This window comes from Cydia pomonella, chromosome 2 (assembly GCF_033807575.1).
Source record: "Cydia pomonella isolate Wapato2018A chromosome 2, ilCydPomo1, whole genome shotgun sequence".
NCBI classification, from domain to species: domain Eukaryota; kingdom Metazoa; phylum Arthropoda; class Insecta; order Lepidoptera; family Tortricidae; genus Cydia; species Cydia pomonella.
This window is the reverse complement of record NC_084704.1, coordinates 21,839,882-21,860,054: the sequence shown is the minus strand read 5'-3', so window position 1 is coordinate 21,860,054 and position 20,173 is coordinate 21,839,882. Positions and strand designations below refer to the sequence as shown.

At 36.9% G+C, this 20,173-nt stretch overlaps 2 protein-coding genes across 2 annotated transcripts in view; one reads left to right on the top strand and one right to left on the bottom strand.

Moving 5' to 3' along the window:
• The window catches only part of LOC133534637 (cadherin-23), a 43,085-nt gene extending 30,790 nt beyond the window's left edge, over positions 1-12,295 (top strand). Inside the window, exons 24-27 of the mRNA XM_061873851.1 lie at positions 779-964; positions 3,732-4,067; positions 10,600-10,798; positions 11,387-12,295. Coding sequence (XP_061729835.1) covers positions 779-964; positions 3,732-4,067; positions 10,600-10,798; positions 11,387-11,736 — 1,071 coding nt within the window. The 3' untranslated portion in view covers positions 11,737-12,295. The remainder of the gene's footprint in view (positions 1-778; positions 965-3,731; positions 4,068-10,599; positions 10,799-11,386) is intronic.
• Positions 12,296-15,170: 2,875 nt separating this feature from the next.
• LOC133534636 (ubiquitin-conjugating enzyme E2-17 kDa) lies at positions 15,171-19,397 on the bottom strand. Its single transcript, XM_061873850.1, has 5 exons — positions 19,136-19,397; positions 18,560-18,623; positions 18,136-18,167; positions 17,872-18,055; positions 15,171-16,167 (listed from the first exon to the last, which is right to left on the bottom strand). The coding sequence occupies exons 1-5, from the start codon at positions 19,157-19,159 to the stop codon at positions 16,028-16,030; spliced, it is 444 nt and encodes a 147-aa protein (XP_061729834.1). The 5' UTR covers positions 19,160-19,397; the 3' UTR covers positions 15,171-16,027.
• Positions 19,398-20,173: the final 776 nt, after the last annotated feature.

Sequence of the window (20,173 nt, the reverse complement as noted above, 5' to 3'; positions counted from 1 at the left end):
AGGGAGTTGTTTTACAACACTACAAATTTAGATAACTTACTTACGGGTAGAAAAATAAATACTTGTTGAGAATAAAAGCTTGTTACGCTGTTAAAAATCAAAAATATGTATTATTTAGTAAATAAATAATCTATTATTTATTTGAGTGACAATAAGATGAAAGTCAGTGAGACGTTTCTGTACTGATTGTCAAGTATATGTATAACTTACCTAAAGAGGTTGATAAATGATTAATTATTACGAAAATACTAATTGGAATCATACTCTATGTAGCGTGCGTGACGTCATTTTTCTGTCAACGGCATGAAAAGTACGGGCCCTGCTCATCACACTTGCGAAGAAAAAACTACATTTTCAGTGAAATAATTCTCATATACGGTGACATTTCAAGCATTTTCCGCCATATTGTCATTCTTTGACAGGTTAGGCATCGAAGGCACAGACCTATCCGGCATTCAGCCACGATTGAAAATTCAATTTTTTTTTTAACATAAACAATAAAAATTAATTATAAAGGCCAGGTTTTTTCAAAGTAAAACTCATTTATACCCTCGGGAAATATACCTTTTTTTTACACCATCTATAACTCGCGCCTTTGTCCTTCCTGCATGAAGATCTTTTCCGAGCAAGTGTGATCAAACATTTTACTGATGTATGCGCTTGACGTACCAGACGCACATTTTTTGCCCAACTGTAACTAATTACAGTGGTTACCTATAAAACTGTTCATATAGAAAGCTTTTAGCTTTCTTTTTTATATCGATATTTAATATTTCAGGCCATTGATCTAGACGAAGGTGAAAATGCTAAAATGGGCTACTACCTCCTGGGCGAAGTGAAGAAAACGCTAACCGAAGGTTTGGAGAACTTGGCAGTATCGCCTTTTCTGGTCAACAAGGAGACGGGAGCTATCTCGCTTAATTTCGACCCACAAAAAGGGATGAAAGGATACTTTGATTTCAAAGTAAGTTCCTAACTCGCTTTATTTCATCTAAAATAGACAACATTTTTTCACGATATTTGAATAAATGAGAAAAGTCAAGTTTAAGTAAGTTAACTTTACATACGCGTGCGTTTGGTGCCTGCTATAGTTATTGGTCACTCTTAACAATAAGACTTTTCATGGCTTATTTCTTTCCGATTTGTTAGCACAGACCTATTATAGAGCAAGATCCCAATGCCGCCAAACCTTACTTATTTTCTCATGAATAAAATGTATGGGATAATACAGTGTTAGTATGTACTTTTTAACCGACTTCAAGATTTCAAAAGAAGGAGGTTATCAATTCGGGTGTGTTTTTTTTTTTTGTTTTTTTTTTTTTTTTTTAATGATTGTCACTCCATAACTCCGTCATTTCTGAACCGATTTTGAAAATTATTTTTTGTTTGAATTTATATATCTACAGATTGGTCCCGTTTTTGTCAAAACTCAGTTCTGATGATGGGATCCATGAGTAATCGAGGGAACTCTTTAAATGTGAAAGGCATACATATAGTGATTTTTGTATTTTCTTAAACAAATCAAGCATTTACATTTAAAAAAGTGACATTTGATGAAGTGGAACTGCTGATGATGATCAGAATGGAACTCTTCAACGACGCATAGTACACGTTTGGCGATTTGTCCTCTTCCCTGTGTTTGTTAAGTAAATTAGATTTTCAAGACAAATTTTTGTCAAGTTCGAGTTCTGACGATGGGGTCCATGAGGAATCGAGGGATCTCTTCAAATGTGAAAGGCATACATATAGTGATTTTAGTATTTTTTTTAACAAATCGAGCATTTACACTTAAAAAAGTGACATTTGATGAAGTGGAACTGCTGATGATGATCAGAATGGAACTCTTCAACGATGTATAGTACACGTTTGGCAATTTGTTCTCTTCGCTGTGTTTGTTAAGCAAATTAGACTTTCAAGGCAATTTTTTGTCAAGTTCGAGTTCTGAAGATGGGGTCCATGAGGAATCGAGGGAACTCCTCAAATGTTAAAGGCATATATATAGTGATCTTAGTATTTTCATCAACAAATCAAGTATTTACATTTGTAGCAGTGACATTTGATGAAGTGGAACTGCTGATGATGAACAGAACGGAACTCTTCAACGATGCATAGTTCACGTTTGGCAATTTGTTCTCTTTGCATGTTTGTCAAGCAGTTAGGTTTTCAAGGTACATTTTTATATTTCTATCCTATTTAGTTTTTTTTTTAATAATTATCTGGTGCTTTATTTCATGCATGGTGTGAAATAATTTATCTGAAATACAGTCGAATACCCTATTGCGGGTATCTTACCCGTCAACCATAGGGCAAATCTGAAATGTACCAAGGTGGGTACAGTGACAAAAAAAAACATGTTACCACCTTTTCTACATAATTAGGCGTAGGATGCTGTCTTTTTAATTTCATTGTATGAAATCCAAAATCAATAATAATTATATGTAATACTGTCTTACTATTCATAAGTGCTTGTTGCTAAGCCTACATGAATAAAGTATATTTGAACTTGAACTTGAATCGTGCTTTCACCGGTCTCCCTCATTGAAGTCGGTTTTTTTCTTCGCGAATGCCCGAAGGGAAGGCCCTTCACGCTAGGCGCGCCTGCGTAGTGTAGCGGGCCCCCCTAAGCCCGCCACAAGGAGGCCACGGGCGCCAGAAAACTCCCCAGCGCCCGGCGACAGACGTGGTCCATGGTTCTGCCGTAAACCACAACTCGGCTGCAGAGGACAGGGAGAATGGTACACTGTAACACCGACACTCCTCTTCCTCTGCAGCACCACCAACGCCGCTACAGCGGAACGGCCCCGCCAAGTTCGCAGGGAATAGGGAGAGTGGCGCAACGTGATACCATCACGCTTCTTCCCCTGCGATCCCACCTCGGCATCATTTGATCACCCAGCCATACTCGCTTGAACAGGCGAGAACTACTAATAGCTACCTAATTTGGTTTTACTGTAAACTAGGTAAAGCTAAACCTTGGTACCTAGTCAAATTCTTCGAAAATTCGCATCAACTGGGTACCTATATTGCCTACAGAGGGTATGTGACACGCTGTACATTACTCTGCTCCCAGGACTTTTACATACCTGCTCACGGCCACGGCGTTCGAATTTGCAGTGAGTAGAGTTCACTCTCACCTTCAGCAAAACCGGAAGAACTAGATTTACATGACCAGTAAAATAACCGAAACAATACGAAGCATCACTCTAAATGGCGCTATATGTAACGTCCCTTACACTCGTACAAGATTTTTATATAATAATGTCAAGAACCAGTGCATGATTCAACATTTACCGGTAGCCGTGGCAAAACCTAGGATTTACCGAATCCATATCGGTAAAACCCCGAAGTGAACAATAATTATTTAACGTTTCGGGCTTTTACCGATCGGCATCGGTAAAACCTAGGTTTTACCGGTATATCCTAGGTTTTACCGTACTTCGAGCTTTTACAGTAACACATACATAAAAATCAGCCATGAGAATATTGAAAAAGTTAGTAATATTTTTACCAATCTTTAGCACCTTGTACCGGACAAATGTCCGTCAGGCCAATATAGCAAGTATGCAGACATTAAAAAGTACATACTAACACAATCTTATCCCATATATTTTATTCATGCGAAAATAAGTAAGGTCTGGCGGCTCTGGGATCTTGGACTATTACACGATAAGTTCTGTGTTTGTTAATAGTGTTCATTAACTATAGCAGTCACCCTAACCCTTTTTTTATAGGTGCTTGTCAACGATACGGGTGGCCTACAAGATGAATCTCACGTATTCATATACCTGTTACGGGAGGACCAAAGAGTGCGTTTCGTTCTACGCTCCCATCCGTCAGAAGTCAGAGACAAAATAAACATTTTCAGAGAAAAACTAGCACAAGTTGCAGAGTCCGTAGTCAACATAGACGACCTAAGGGTGCATGAAAATAAGGACGGATCTGTAGATAATACTAAGACTGATTTGTACCTACATCTGGTTAATGGACAAGATCATTCTGTGCTCGAGGTGAATCAGGTGCTGCAGTTGGTCGACAAGAATATTGAACAACTGGATGATTTATTCAAGGTAGTAAAGTATAACGAATAATCTTACAGCTTAGTTAAAGATTTCAACGTCTATTGGCATAACTAAGTGCGTACTTTCCTCGATAACAAGTTTACGAAAAAGTTTATATATGAATCATAAAATGACTTGCAGTATTTCCATGTTTTGAAAGAAATACATCAGCGCCTACGTTGTATTAAATAGCAATGTTCGTGTGACAATACACTAGAAACCTTTTCTCATGCTATAATCCCTGCAGGGCCACAGTGTATTAATACCCCTACCTTGTACAGGACACAATTTGCGTACAATTTGACTAGAGTGCAAATCGTTGACTTATAAATAGAAGTTAACATCACATAAAATAACTTGGATATATACAATCTAAGATGATTTAACTCTTCAGTAATTCGTATGTGCATGGGTCGTGTTTAGTTTGTTGTCCCAATTTCCTGGTAGATGGCGCTGTTCCAGACGCAAACTAAGTAATGCTAGTTTATCATAGAATCTATATAAGAAACTGTCACATTTCAAAATAAATGATTGGTAACGTAGCAACTTATTCAAACAAAGTGGTCCTTCGAACTGTAGAAGCGAAGTGACTTAAGTGACAAAGACAGTGCATTCGAAAGTGATCTTAAAGTACAGTATTGTAGAGTCTAAAATCAAACTAAAGGGTCAGTGATATACAGCATCTAGAAGTAATTTCAGAAACCAAACGTCAAAATTGTCAACAAAATTACAAAATTAAAATTCAAGATTTCGAGAAGATAAAATAAATAAGTTATATTTACAAGCCTACGAGTCAACGCAGAAAAATCGCCGCTTTAAATCAGCTATATTTACTAGATTGGATTTTATGGATTTGGAAAAATAAGATTTCGGAAATAGAATCACGTGAAAAAATTTTCACGTCAAACAAAACAATCAAGATTTCGCTGTGAATTTTACTAATTTTCAAGAATAATATCTCAAAATGTCTCAAGAATTACCGGGATTAATAGCTGAGCAAGAAAATATTTGTGAATTAATTCTCAAAGCGCAAGCGAACTTCAAGAAAACACCAAAAGCGAGATTAACAAGAGGGTACATCAAGACACGAAAAGAATCCATAGAAAATTATTTTAGTCAGTTCGTAGCAAACAATCGAGCCTTGATAAAAATATCAACACCTTCAGACAAAGCGAAATACGAATATTTCAAAGAAGATGTGTATTCAGCGTGCGAGGAAATGTTCATTGATTTGAAAGCAGAGATGACGGACATGCTAGAGGGTACTACGCCGTGCACGAGCAGCACTAATCCAACACCAAGCACCAACAGTGATGATGTGAAGCTACCGAAAATAGATATAGCGAAGTTTACCGGTAACTACCAAGATTGGACTTCGTTTTACGATATGTTTACGTCACTCATTCACAACAAACAGAACTTGAGCAGTGTTCAAAAGTTGCATTATTTAAAAAGCTACTTGTCTGGAGAACCTGCCCAACTATTGGATCATCTAGCTGTCACTGAAACAAACTACGAATTGGCATGGCTCACGCTACAGAACAGGTATAACAACAAGAGAGTCATTATTAATTCAATCTTAAGCAAGTTGATGAATCAAAAGAAAATTCACGCGGGCACTGCTAAAGCGATTCGAGAGATATTAGATACAACTATGGAGTGTCTTAACAAGTTGAAAGTACAAAACATTAATACAAGTTCATGGGATACACTTATTATATACATCATTGTTGAGAAGTTAGACGCTGAAACACATAAAGAGTGGGAAGAAGAAGCAAGTAATCTGAACCTCACAGAGTTACCTAACATGGTCATGTTCCAAAAGTTCTTAGAAAAGAGATTCCGAGTTTTAGAGATGATGCAACCTAGCCAAACAACGAACATGAACATGAAGAGTACCTATCGAAGCACCCAGAGAGAAAATAACTTCACTGTCGAGTCTAAGTCATTTCACGTGTCACCAGCCATCAAGTGTGGATTTTGTAAGCAGAACCATTACTTGAATCAATGCAAAGAGTTCCAAGAGCTTACACTTGAAAAGAAAACAGAGTTCATTCAAAACCAGCAACTCTGCTTTAACTGCCTCATCCATGGTCATGCTGTCCGATTCTGTAAAAGCAAGTTCTCATGTCAAAAGTGCGGAAGAAGACATCACACACTGTTGCACAACAATACGTACCAATCCAAAGAGAAAGAGCACAAAGAAGAAACAAAACAAGAGAGAGAAAACAAAGAATGCAATCGAGAGAAAGACTCTAAACAAGAACCCAAGCAAGACACGAGAAATAAGAGAGAGATAGTTGCCCATCTAACAACAGGAAGCATGACAGGATTGTTATCTACAGCCCAAATTAACGTGACGAACCACCAAGGAAGAGAATTCGTATTAAGAGCCTTGTTAGACCCATGTTCTCAAGAGTCTTTCCTGAACGAGTCTGCAGCTCAAACTATGGGCCTTAAGAGAAAGCGCGTGAACGGAAATGTATCGGGTCTTGATAAGATGAGCACACCCATCCGATTTGCTGCTGATATCGAGATTTCATCACGTCTTAATCCTGAAAAGAAAATGAGTATAACAACTTACATAGTAAAGCGAGTCACAAACATCATGCCTTCAGAGAAACTTACTATCGATAACTGGGTTCATCTAAGAGATTTACAACTAGCCGATCCGACTTACCACCAACCAAGTTCTATAGATATTCTATTGGGAGTAGAAGTTTACAACGAGATGATACAGCCTGGTCTGATCAAAGGCGTTCCAGGCTCTCCCATTGCTTTACAAACCCATTTGGGATGGATAATATCCGGAAAAGTCACAGTCGGAATAGAACGAGAGCGAGAAGAGAAACCATTCATTAGTATGCATTTAAATGTCGAGTTAAATTATATGCTAAAGAGATTCTGGGAGCTAGAGACAATGGATGAAGAGAAACACAAGCTAACAGCAGAAGAGATCAAAGTAGAAGAAATATATGAGAAAACTACCACTAGAGACGAAGACGGACGTTACATAGTAGATCTGCCAATGAAACACGAGCCACCAGTTCTTCCATCTAACAGCCGAGAGATTGCACTGAAGCGCTGGAAGTCTACAGAGAACAGACTTAAAAGTAAACCTCACCTATTAGAAGAATACAACAAAGTTCTAGAAGAGTACATGACGCTAAACCACATGAAGAAAATAGAAACCAAAGATGAAGAAGAAAATGGCGTGTGGCTCCCCCATCACGCTGTGATTAAATTGGAGCGAGAAACGAGCAAATTAAGGGTAGTCTATGATGCTTCATGCAAGGGAAGCAACGGGGTATCCTTGAATGACGAGTTATTAATCGGACCCCCCATTGTTAGAAGATTTACGAGCCATTCTCATTAGATGGAGAACATACAAGATAGCATTTGTTGCCGACGTGGAGAAGATGTATAGACAGATACGAGTAAAAGATGAACACACAAATTACCAGAGAATTGTATGGAGACCAGATCCAAAGGGACCCATTGAAGACTTCAAACTCTTAACTGTTACATTCGGAACATCCTGTGCACCTTATCTGGCAATAAAAACTTTAAGGCAAACAGCAAAGGATGAAGGATCGGACTATCCAGAAGCTCAAAAGATGATATTACGAGATTTCTATATGGATGATTTGCTCTCAGGTACAGACGAAGAAAAAGAGGCTATAGAAATTCAAAAACAAGTTACACAAATTTTAATTTCTGGAGGATTCACACTAAAGAAGTGGTGTTCGAATAGCGAAGAGTTTATGACAGCATTAGACAAGCAAGAAAAGAGAGAAGAAACGCAGACAGTCGAAATAAAACGCAAAGAGAGCGTGAAAACATTAGGTATAATATGGGAAGTTAAGGAAGATAAGTTGTTCATACCTAATCATATCAAAGATTCCTATGACACACCTATGACTAAAAGAAGCGTTTTATCTGAGATAGCATCAATATTCGACCCAATGGGATGGATCGCTCCAAGTGTCATACTAGCAAAGATATTTATGCAAGTTTTGTGGAAAAAAGGCATTTCGTGGGATGAAGAACTTCCGGCAGAACTACAAAAAGAGTGGTCACAGTATAAGAGAGAACTGCCAGCTTTGAAAGGTGTCAGCTTAGATCGATGGATGCACACTACGAGTAAATCAACTCTTGAACTGCATGGATATGCAGACGCTTCAGCATTAGCTTATGCGGCAGTTATATACTCGAGAGTTATAGACGAAGAAGGAGAAATTAAAGTATCCCTCGTGACAGCAAAAACAAAAATCTCGCCGATTAGAAAAGTTTCCTTACCCCGTTTGGAATTACTGGCTGCTACATTATTGAGTAAACTTTTGAAACAAGTAGCTGATTCACTAGATGTGTATCTTGACAACGTATACGCTTATTCAGATAGTCAAGTGACTTTGGCTTGGATACACGGAGATCCAATGAAATGGAAGCCTTTTGTAAAGAATAGAGTCATAGAAATCACGCAGATACTCGATGCTAATCACTGGTTCTATGTAAACACTAAGCAAAATCCTGCTGATCCTGCTTCAAGAGGAGTGATGCCTTCCAAACTAATGTCCACAGAGATATGGTGGAACGGATCTGCAATGCTGAAAGAGAAAGAAATAAGATTAGAAAAAGGAACTCCACTAGATACAGCAATAGAAAAGAGAAAGAATATAGTAACTATGGTAGTAACCAATGAGAATGAAGAACAACTTACCTTATTGAAGAAGTTTTCGTCACTGGAGAAACTTACACGTGTTATTGCATACTGTAGACGCTGGCTAAAAATTATAGACAAAGAGAAAAGTAACTTACCTTCTTACCTGACATACGAAGAAAGAAACGATGCACTTACTATATGTATTAGGATGTCACAAGAAGTAGAATTTTCGGAAGAGATAGAAGATCTGAAAAGAGACAGAAACTTAAAATCTAAAAGCAACCTCCTAGCTTTATCACCTTTTCTTGACGATAAGAGCATCCTAAGAGTCGGCGGTAGATTGAAGCATGCCGATATGGAATTCATACGAAAACACCCGATAATTATTTCAAAAAACAATGTATTACTTCCGTTAATATTGAGAGAAGCTCATGCCAAAACACTACACGGTCCTCCGCAAATGATGATTACATACTTACGAGGCAAATATTGGCTGATAAACGCAGCAAATAGCGTTAAACGTTTTGTACGGGAGTGTGTTACATGTATAAGACAGAATGCGAAGAACAAAGAGCAAAAAATGGGAGATTTACCCGATTCCAGAGTCAGACGATGCAGACCATTCCTAATCACCGGAACGGATTTTGCGGGTCCAATAAATGTCAAAATGAGCAAAGGCAGAGGTGCCAAGTCTTACAAGGCCTACATATGTTTGTTCGTTTGTATGTGCACAAAGGCACTACATATTGAAGTTGTAAGTGACATGACAACACAAGCCTTTCTAGCGGCATTTAAAAGATTTGTGTCAAGACGAGGCCATGTAGTAGAAATGTGGAGTGATCACGGAACTTCATTCATTGGCGCTGAGAAAGAGTTATTGGAAATGTGGAGTCAAGGAAAATCCAGTGTTCCAGATGAGTTTATTTCCATGCTAGATAGAGAAGGGACGAAATGGAAATATATTCCTCCAGGCGCTCCCAATTTTGGCGGATTATGGGAGGCAGGTGTCAAGTCGACCAAATACCACCTGAAACGAATAGTTGGAGATACTACGCTAACATTTGAACAACTAAGCACGGTCCTGGCAGAAATTGAAGCATGTCTAAATTCTAGACCCATTTCGCCCATCAGCGATCATCCGGACGATTTGAACCCCTTAACACCTGGTCATTTTCTTATCGGAGAACCAACTAATGTCATACCATCTGAAGATCTAATAGATGTGAAGATAAATAGACTCGATCAATGGCAATTAACAACCAGAATGGTACAAGATTTTTGGCGAAGATGGCAATCCGAGTATTTAAGTAGGATGCAACAGAGGCCTAAATGGAGACAGCCTACTCGAGAATTCCAAGAAGGAGATTTAGTGCTAATAAAAGACCAGAGGCTTCCTCCTGGACGTTGGCCTATGGGAAGAATTATAAAAAAATACCCTGGAAAAGACCAACTTACCAGAACTTATGATCTACGAACCTCGTCAGGAGTATTGCAACGTTCAATAACCAAATTATGTCCTTTATTATGTGATGTAGAAAAGTAGTTTGCGTCCGTAATAAGTTGTTATTTTGTTTAATTATGTTCAGGTTGGAACATTGATTCATTTTATTATTTTCTAATGACGTCACGTCATTTAAGGCGGGAGTATGTTTAGTTTGTTGTCCCAATTTCCTGGTAGATGGCGCTGTTCCAGACGCAAACTAAGTAATGCTAGTTTATCATAGAATCTATATAAGAAACTGTCACATTTCAAAATAAATGATTGGTAACGTAGCAACTTATTCAAACAGGTCGATTTCCCATCAGAATCAGGCTCGTTTGGACACATTTTGAAATAGAGAATCAGCCAACTTCTAGTTCGTTACTTTTCCTCGCCAGGAATTCAACGTCCTCGACACGCAACCAGCCGAATACCAGCCGCTAACGGTAGACACGATCACGTCCAACCAGACGGTGTTCTGGCTTGTGTGGACCACTCTGTTCCTCGCCGTATTGCTCGTGCTCTCAGTCATGATGTGCCTCAGTCAGCGGGCTGACTACGTGCGGAGGTTGAAGGCAGCTACGGCTACTGCTTATTGTAAGTATGGTAATTATGTTTTGTAATTTAGTACCGTAAATCACACAAAGACGCATCACTGAGTAATTTACAGGATTTATAAAATCCACTGCTATAGTTTGTTTACCTATTAAATCAAGTGTTTGTGTAGGTGACTATATCACAGTCACTGCCAAGCTGTGTGTTCATTTTGTAATGGAAACGGGGCGCCCGGCACCGAAAGTGATATCTACACCTCACCTTATCAATTTGGAATAAAAAATATTTTTAGGTTAATCCTAATAAACTATGTGTACCAAATTTTATAAATCGTTCACCCGTTAAACGAACATGTACTAAAACCATCATATTTTGAAACAACAAAACGAATCTATTACGGTTGCGAGAGAGCATGACTTCAAATCAGATGAACAATTGATCGTTTAAATTTAGTAAATGCGACATTAAATTGGTCAATGTACTTTCTGTTTGGCAAACAACGCAATGCGTCTCTATATCTAGACTACGTAGTACCTGCTATCTATTATGTATACAAGATTGATTCACTGTTATTTCGCTTCCCGCAAGCAAATATATATATATTGTAACAATGGTAATTATTTCTTTCAGCATCACCGACGCCCGGCGAATCAGATATGACGATCAGGAGTTCTGGCGGCCGCGTTCCCAACACCAACAAACATAGTACAAAAGGATCAAATCCGATATGGCTCCATGCCTATGAAAACGAATGGTACAAATCAGACGACCAAGTAAGCCATTCGGAGCGCGACTCTCTCGACGAAAACGCCGTAGATCAAGACTTGTCTAACGAAAAACCATATTTTATCACCACAGGTGCCTTTCCTTCCATAGATTCTGATGCAACTGAACCTCAGACCAATCAAGTCAAATATGACTTCTACCAACAATTGGAGCAGATGAAAAATGCAAAAAATATGGAAACAACAGAACTATAAGCAATGTTACGTGATTAACTTGGAGACTGCTCAATTAGGCCTACCTTCTCTTTAAATTTAGAATGTATACGAACGGCTTTTCTGTCATAGAGCCTTTTATCCTAATATAAAATTAAATTGTGACATTTTGCATTTTAGTCCAACACTGAATGTATCCTTTCCGTTTGAGAATATCGTGAGTACGCATCGAACTTTTAGAAATGAAAAACCGGACTTATTTTGTAAAGTAATAAAGCAAAAAACAATGCACTATCAGGTCATAATTTGGTGATCCAAACTAGCCAACCCATCTACAAACTGCCGCTGTAGTATAGTAGTCGTGCCTTTTGTAAATTATTTTCTGTAGTTATTAATGATTAGTCCTAAGTGTGATTTGTACAATACGTTTTGTAATCTACATTCCTGAGTAGAATAATAAAGAACGAAATTTTTGGAACTTATCAAACTAAAACAGAACTATTTCATGGTAACTTAGTTTATTTGAATGTTACCTCTAATATTAATTCAAATAGGGAGTATATCTATATAGTTTGCGAATAAAGTAAATTTATTTGGATAACGGTTTTACTTAAACAACCCTAATAAGCTCCCCAGTATAGGTTCACCATTGAGACCTACTCATAAGACCACTTATGTACTTACCAAAGTACTGCGTCTGCAATGGATCTATTTACTGAATCATATGACATCAAATAGGCAGGTATATTGGAGCGGCCAAGGTGGTATAAAATATCTGAAAATGCACTTTAACAACTTTGCTTTTAGATCGTTCAGAAATTTGTTAAGACCTTGGCCACTCCGATATATCTGAGAGCGACTGTACCTTCCAATAGAAGCCTAGCAACTAGATACTGACAGGTAATAAATACACAACTTTGAAACATATTTTCCAAATGTAGTAGAACTCCTCTAAGAAAGGATTTATTGAAAATTTAAAGCGAGTGAAAATGGGATTGTATAACTAAATAAATTTTAACTTCTATGAAGTTTAACTTGCAATAAATACTTATTATTATTTAACATCGACTGGTATTATTATGTTGTATCGTATCCTTACACGAAATTAGATAAGTGCAGAATTCAAAAAGCTTTCGTACGCCAACAATGCATTTCAAGTTCTTAGGTGTTGTGGCACGCATTAGTAGCAGCATTGACGACTTGCTTTAATTAGTAAAATATTCGTCTAAATTGCATAGTAATAATTAAATTGCATTATTCTGGATTATTCATTATTTTCACATTGATAGAGTCTATGCGGAAAGAGAAGAGTCATGGAATCATACATTCCACGACTCTTCTTTTTCTGAACACTAGTAAGTAGCTTATCGATAGGTCTTTTGTCATCCCTTTAGGTTCTTCCCAATTCGCGACATTAAACTTCCTTGGCGGCGAAAAGGTTAAAATATGATTCTCAGGATGAAGTGTTATTGCAACATGTATTTTCATAAAGTTTACTGCTTTTAAATTCCAGATTAAAAAAATACGTTTCATCGAATGCCACAAGCTTAATCTTTTTGTCACAACACTAGTGAACTGTACTTCGATTTCATTTATTTATTTTTTATTCTTCCACTTTGTATGCAGTTGCTGGCAGGTGGGTGGCAACATCGATGGTCGTTTCCGTTTGATCAATTGAATAATCAATGATCAGCAGTTACTGGTTGATAAAAAAAAATTGAAAGTATGGGAGGACGGGTCATTCCCACTAACCGCGTCAGAGTTGGTGGTAACTACTGTAACTTTAGGTTCCTGTAGTCTCACAGGTCAATTCGAACGTAAACTGATATTGACATCAGTGATATGTGATTCATGTTAATTAGTTAGTTGTGCATTTCGCTCGTACTTGTCCGTACCATGTATCGGCGCGGGCGAAACGTACGATAACTATACTAAACAACATGATTCGTATATCAATATATAAGTACCTGGGCGACCGAGCTTTATATTATAACTATTTATTGTAATATGGTGGTCTATAGGTGACAATCTTAACTACATTTTTTTACTAAATTAAACTTGTCTAAAACAATAAAAATTAAAAAATTATGTATAAACTTGAACATATAAAAAAAAAACTAAAGTTAATCACCGGGCGAGATTCGAACCCGTAACACTCGTTTAGCAGTCCGCGTCTTAACGCGCTGGACCAGACGGACAGTGGCCGGTAACACGAAATTAGCGACCATATTCTGCGTCGAAAGATAAACGCATGAAAACTCGAAAACACGCGTTTTCCCAAACATAAGACTAATCTAGATAGATTGTATACCCCCAAAAAACCCCATATACCAAATTTCAGCGAAATCGTTAGAGCCGTTTCCGACAGAACATATATATACAAGACACAGAGATATATACAGAGAGGACAGAAATATATATATATACAAGAATTGCTCGTTTAAAGGTGTAAGATATTATGTCAGTGCACGTTCGAATTGACCTGTCACAAACAAGACATGTATGTTCATGAACTTTGGTGTACATATACGCATTTTGTAAGCTGCTACTTAATTTAATAATTAAAAACAATAATTTATATTTAAATAAATTACCTACCATTGAGTAACGTGGGAATTGATCAATTAGTTTTTAAAAATTATTTTTATTTTAGGAAATAATCGCTTAATAACTCAAAATAATGTGCGTTGTCATTTTTTTGAACTAGTTGCTTGGAAAAGGGTTACTGTAAATAAATTAGCTCTGCGTTTTCGACGAAACGCTTCGGTGGACGATCATTACAGTACAACAAAAGTAGGTCTCCGGTGCTTGACCTCGTTACCATTTTGACACTGAAATGTGATATATAACAATTATGAGCTAACGCTGTAAATATAAATTAAGGCAAGTACATTATCTATCTGTGATCTGAACCTAGTCCAGCGCGAGTTAAAAAGATAAACGGCAGTTATAAATGTAAGCAAATCCAAAATAATGCTAGTGTTACTCCCAGTAAAGGGCATTACTCATTTATAGTTTTAAGTATTGATTGTAGTTGGACAAAGAGAACTGAGTATCAAGTTCGATAAAATCTTAATTGAAGTAGCGTTTAGGAGCGTGGAGCTATTTCCAACGCCAACTGTCCACCTGCCGCGCAAGGACGTCACTATTTACAGCCGGCGAGGGCATGCTGCTAGGGTAACCCGTGCCTAAATAAAGCTCGCCGTTATTTACATACACAATAATTTATTGTTTCTTACAATTTAGTGAAGCTAAAATACAACTTGTCGATTGATTACAATTTGAAAAGCTTTAATTTTAATCTCCCTGTGTTGAACCAGCGAACATAATGTCCCTCTTGTAGCAGTTTGCAACACACGCTTGCCACGCGGGTGACGGGCCAGCCGCGGCCGCGCCGCTGTTCGAACTTCGATCTGTCCCGAGGAACGTGGGATGGTACGTGGATAGGATTATTCGTGGAAATTACAACGCAAGTATCCTTACAACCACAATATATATTAGATAAAATTATAAAGAACGCCATATTGAAAAAATCTAGATTAATCGTAACTTATGATCTTATGAGATACACTGTAATTTATACTGAATGTTGTAGCTATTGGAGCGTTTTCCTTCCTTTAAAAATATTGTGGATGAAAGAAAACTGACCACTTCAACAGATGTCAGTCTGGTCTGTAGCACGCTACATTTACTAACTTAAAAAAAAAGGTCGTTTCTCTAGTAAAAAAATTAACACTCACTCGACTCCGTCAACGAGCTCATTTCGTAATACCACTTACTTATATTACTCATATGTTCTGAACACTTACGTGCCTTTCATACATTTCATTGACAAATTCCTAAGTGAATCAATCGGACAGTAGTAAGCAATTAACGCTCCGTTTCTTAATCATATGGCTATTGTACAGTTTCACAATGCAATTTAGATCTAGTTAAAGTACAAATTCTTTAGGAATACAATTATTCAAATCATGTAAATTTAACTAATGTTTAACTTCAACTAAATGAGAATAATGCATTAAGACATCTACTGACACATCAATGTTTAACGGAAAAGAATTTTGCTCTTATGTAGAAAATGTATCTTATTAGATAAACAGAAACTATATTTGCACATGTGTAACGAGTTTACTTAGGATGCAATATTTGCATAAAAAATATTATTGGACAAGACAGAAATTAGGCAGACCCTAGTGAATGTAGACAATTTATACAAGTTAAAATTTCGGAGGAACATGGTTTGAAGTAGGGGACTGGGTTGGGACAGGAGGGATGGGAGCCCGGGCTGTGGCGATGTGTGTGTGTATGTGTTGCTGACGTCACGCCTGACTCATCACATGGCATACTTCCTCGTCCACTCACGGGCTAGTTCATTGTACTTTTCTCTGTCCGTTTTGTAGATCCTAGCAATTTCTGGCACCAATGGGTCGTCTGGGTTTGGATCACATAACAGTGAGCAGATTGAGAGCAACACTGGAAAGATATAATTGAGCACATTAAAATCAGTTCAATAAAATATAATTAGTGTAAGACAGCACTTAATTTATATTTTGAATAGTAGAAGTCATTTTTCAAAATGCAGAAAAAACTATCTGTTGCTTAAGATAAATAATGATTGCTGCACATAACTTTAACTTAACATATAGCCTGTAGCGATACATAAGATTTAAAAACGATGTCAATAATGATGTATATTTGTCAATATAACCATCAGATATAACGGAGCCCTTAGGTGCTCAAATACATCTGAACATGTACTTTAACGCCTTAATAACAGAAGCTTTGTTGACATAATTGTGAACATGTTGACTGCTCCAATATATCTGATGGCAACTGTACACAATATAAGACATGACATCACCAGATACCACTGACACCAGGACACTTAAATATAGCTAATACATCATAGTAGAGGCAATAGTTTTTTTTTTAATTATCTTCTAATTGTAGGTTCTTTAGTTACAGTTGGCTAATAGATAGACAGGAGGCGTAGGGTTCCACTAACACATTCACTGCCAACGTTTTCGTAGTGCTACGCTCGTAGCCGATACCAGCTTTTTTCCGCTTTGTAGGGGGAAATTACTATGCAATGGATACTTTTCCGCGCAAGTTCCCGGCACTTAATGTGTTAATCATCTCTCAGGTGTGGAATCCCAATAAAATTTGCCCAGTCTAAAATATATGAAACCGGTACCGTAAAAGCCACAAAGGAAAGCACTTATCAGATAAAGATAGGAGGCTAAAAGGTCATTGACCAAACAAAGAGTTCCATAACAATGCCTATCTCAAATAAACTAATACAAAATAGTGGTACCGGAATTAAGATACCAATTTGATAATATTGGGCCAAAACTTCCTGAAGATTTTGAAAATTGATTACATTACCTGCAGATGCAAATTTTCTAACCACTCACATGCTTCATATTTTTCAGTGACCTCTATTATTATAATAAAATAAGTGTGACAGCTGGTAACTACAGTTACCAAAAGCAATTGAGTGGCCAAGTCATTCTGACAACTGGAAAATAGCTTCTATGGGTTCTAAAGCCCCTAATACTAAGCATTTGAACAAAATCCTGTTAGAAAGCCTCGATTGCCCATTTGCCAGTCTGCAGGTTGTATCTCATCAATTACAAGGTTACAGCTAGAAATTACCTCATATTTTATTGTAAAACATCATGCATCCCAGCTGATTTACCTGTTATATCCTCAACCTATACTATTACTACTACTGATTGTACTATGTGAAAGGTAAAATTAAGAAGAAGAAGAAGAAGGCGATACTTTACTCCAGGGCAATGACTGCTGCTATATAAATTGCAAGTCAGACCCCATATGGAGTACTGCTGTCACTTGGACCCTTTGATATATCACATTTTAGAGGGATATTTCACATTAAAAGTATTACTTCTGTTATTGGTATTTGTCATTTTGTGAGTACTGTCTGTCCGAGTTTAGTTTTTTCATATGAGAAGAAAAATGTACTGCAAGTTATTTAGTTTTCTTTCTATTTAGTTAGCTTTCACAGTCTATTTGACGATAACTGTACTATGCACACTAAAAGACAATATACATACTAATATATAGAAATACACCAACATAAATAATAAAGATGATAATGACAATGCTTAATGACAGAGGCACTGATTAGATATTTATAATGGTTAGATATTATACCTTTAGATATGGTGAGCGCTGGGGACCACTGTGAGCGCAGAATGTCAAGGCAGATGGAGCCATTACTGTTTATGTTGGGATGATAGATACGTGTTGTAAATGCAACTTTGGGTGGTTTGAATGGATAATCTGTTGGGAAATGTATAGTCAGGAAGAATACTCCTCCTTGATAGGGACTGTCGACCTGGAATTAAAACGAAAGATGGTTAATTGTTATATTTTGTTTAAAAATATTTATTGACGTTTATATAAAAAGCTACTTACTGGACCCATAATTGTGGCTTGCCAATGGAATACTGAAAAAAATACATAACATCAGAAAAGCAAGCAAGAGTTAAAATATTATTTAGTAATAAGTGCACAAACAGATCCAATTTTCTGAATTTAGTTAATTCATTCTTAATTCACTTAAGACATGGTTTCATGGATTCAACTAAGTGTAGGTACTTCCTTCTGCTAAGTGTAGGTTTGAAATCAATTTATGTTAATTATAAACCTATGATATTGAGTAGAGGACTCTCACAATGACAAATGTTTATATCACATGTCAATGGAGAAGCATTGTAAAGCTTTCACTGTCTCTATGCTATGAAACCGTAACCATTGACTATAATTTCTCACTATTATTGTAATGCGACAATGAGTCACAAAAACTATAAGCACATAAATCAATAGGGCTAGTACTCACGGTCTTCGCCGTGTGGTCCTGCAGAACATTGTGCCGGCGGATCTCTGCCAAGGTCTTGTAATTCCTGAAAGTGAAACCACAAGACGTGTACACAGTGTCACAACACGACCAAAAACAATACCAAAATCAGTCGGACATGTCATCATTTGCAAAATAAACTCGAGGTTTGGTCACGAACTTGAAACCAAGTCTGCCAGAGATAATCCTTTCATCAAGCAATTTTGTAAGATGAAACTTCCATATTTTTACGTTTCTCGCATCATGTGAAGACAAGATAACTTTAAAATTGGCACAATATTCCGACATTTTATGTACGCCGTGTGCACAGAATTGTCACCTACGTAGAACATTGATTCACCGTTATTTTATAGAAACCGTATCGTAACTTGTAAATTGTTACACTCCACACCTTTACAGCAAAACAATCACGCACTAGGAATTATCCAGAAGGAATTTCGATAATAGGTATTCACAATGACGAAACGTTCACTTCCAAGTCTGGATACATATTTTACCACACTCTGTCCAAGAACTAATTTATTCATATAAGTAGAAATCACGAATAACAATACGTACCCTATTAATTCGTTTTAACGCCATTTGATTATTTTATGATGGAATAAACTGACTTTCAACTAGACAACGAAACTGTGAGCCAAGGACCTTTGATTAGAGATTGCAAGATGGCTCCCGTCTCAACGCAAAAGTACCACTGAGTCGTTTTATGCAATAATAATCATTTATGCTCAATAACACCAGTTCTTCAAGTCTTAAATAAAATATAAAAATAACTAATATTAAGAAATAATAATAATTAGAATAGTGTCCGATTTTTAACTAAATTAACACACTCTCGACGAGTGGAGAACAGCAAACAGGAAAATCGACCATTTCTAGAGGCGGACCAAAGTTGCTATAAACGAAATATGATATTTATTTGAAAAAGTTTATTTATGTTTTAATTTAAATAATACAATTCATATAGAGGAGTAGTGTATAACATAAAATAAAAGAAGTATTATTTTTTTACATTATTATTTAAAGGTGAATTTGGTATTTAACACAACAAATAGGTTTAAAATACCTGTTTCTCCTTGCTACTTTACATCTGATTATGGCAACATTTTATTTCCGGATATGACGGTTTGGCCTCAAAGACGATTCACGGCGCTATTTTTGGATTGCGAGTAGCTATTTTCAAACACATTTTTGCAATATGAAACTTTCCCTCTTCCCGCTAGTAATTTCAGGTTTCCGGAGAACAGATTAATAATTTCTAAACCGTCTATAGGTTAACCCTCTGAATTAAATGTTTCATGAAAATATGCGCTTATCTTCTGTAAATCAATTTCAGAGTATAAGACCAATCCACGTGTAATTTAGATCAAAAAATTGAATACTCACTAGGATCGACAAATATAATTATAATAATTAAATATATTGAAAACATGTACACGTAAGTAAAAACAAGTTCTAGATAGCGGGTAAATGAGGGTTTCTCGATTTCTTAGCGTTTGTTGGCTTTTGTTGGCCGTCAGTAACCTAATGTATACGCAGCACTAACCAAACGTGTGTATAGGTAGCCTTATATTTAAATCTAATATTATTTTATTC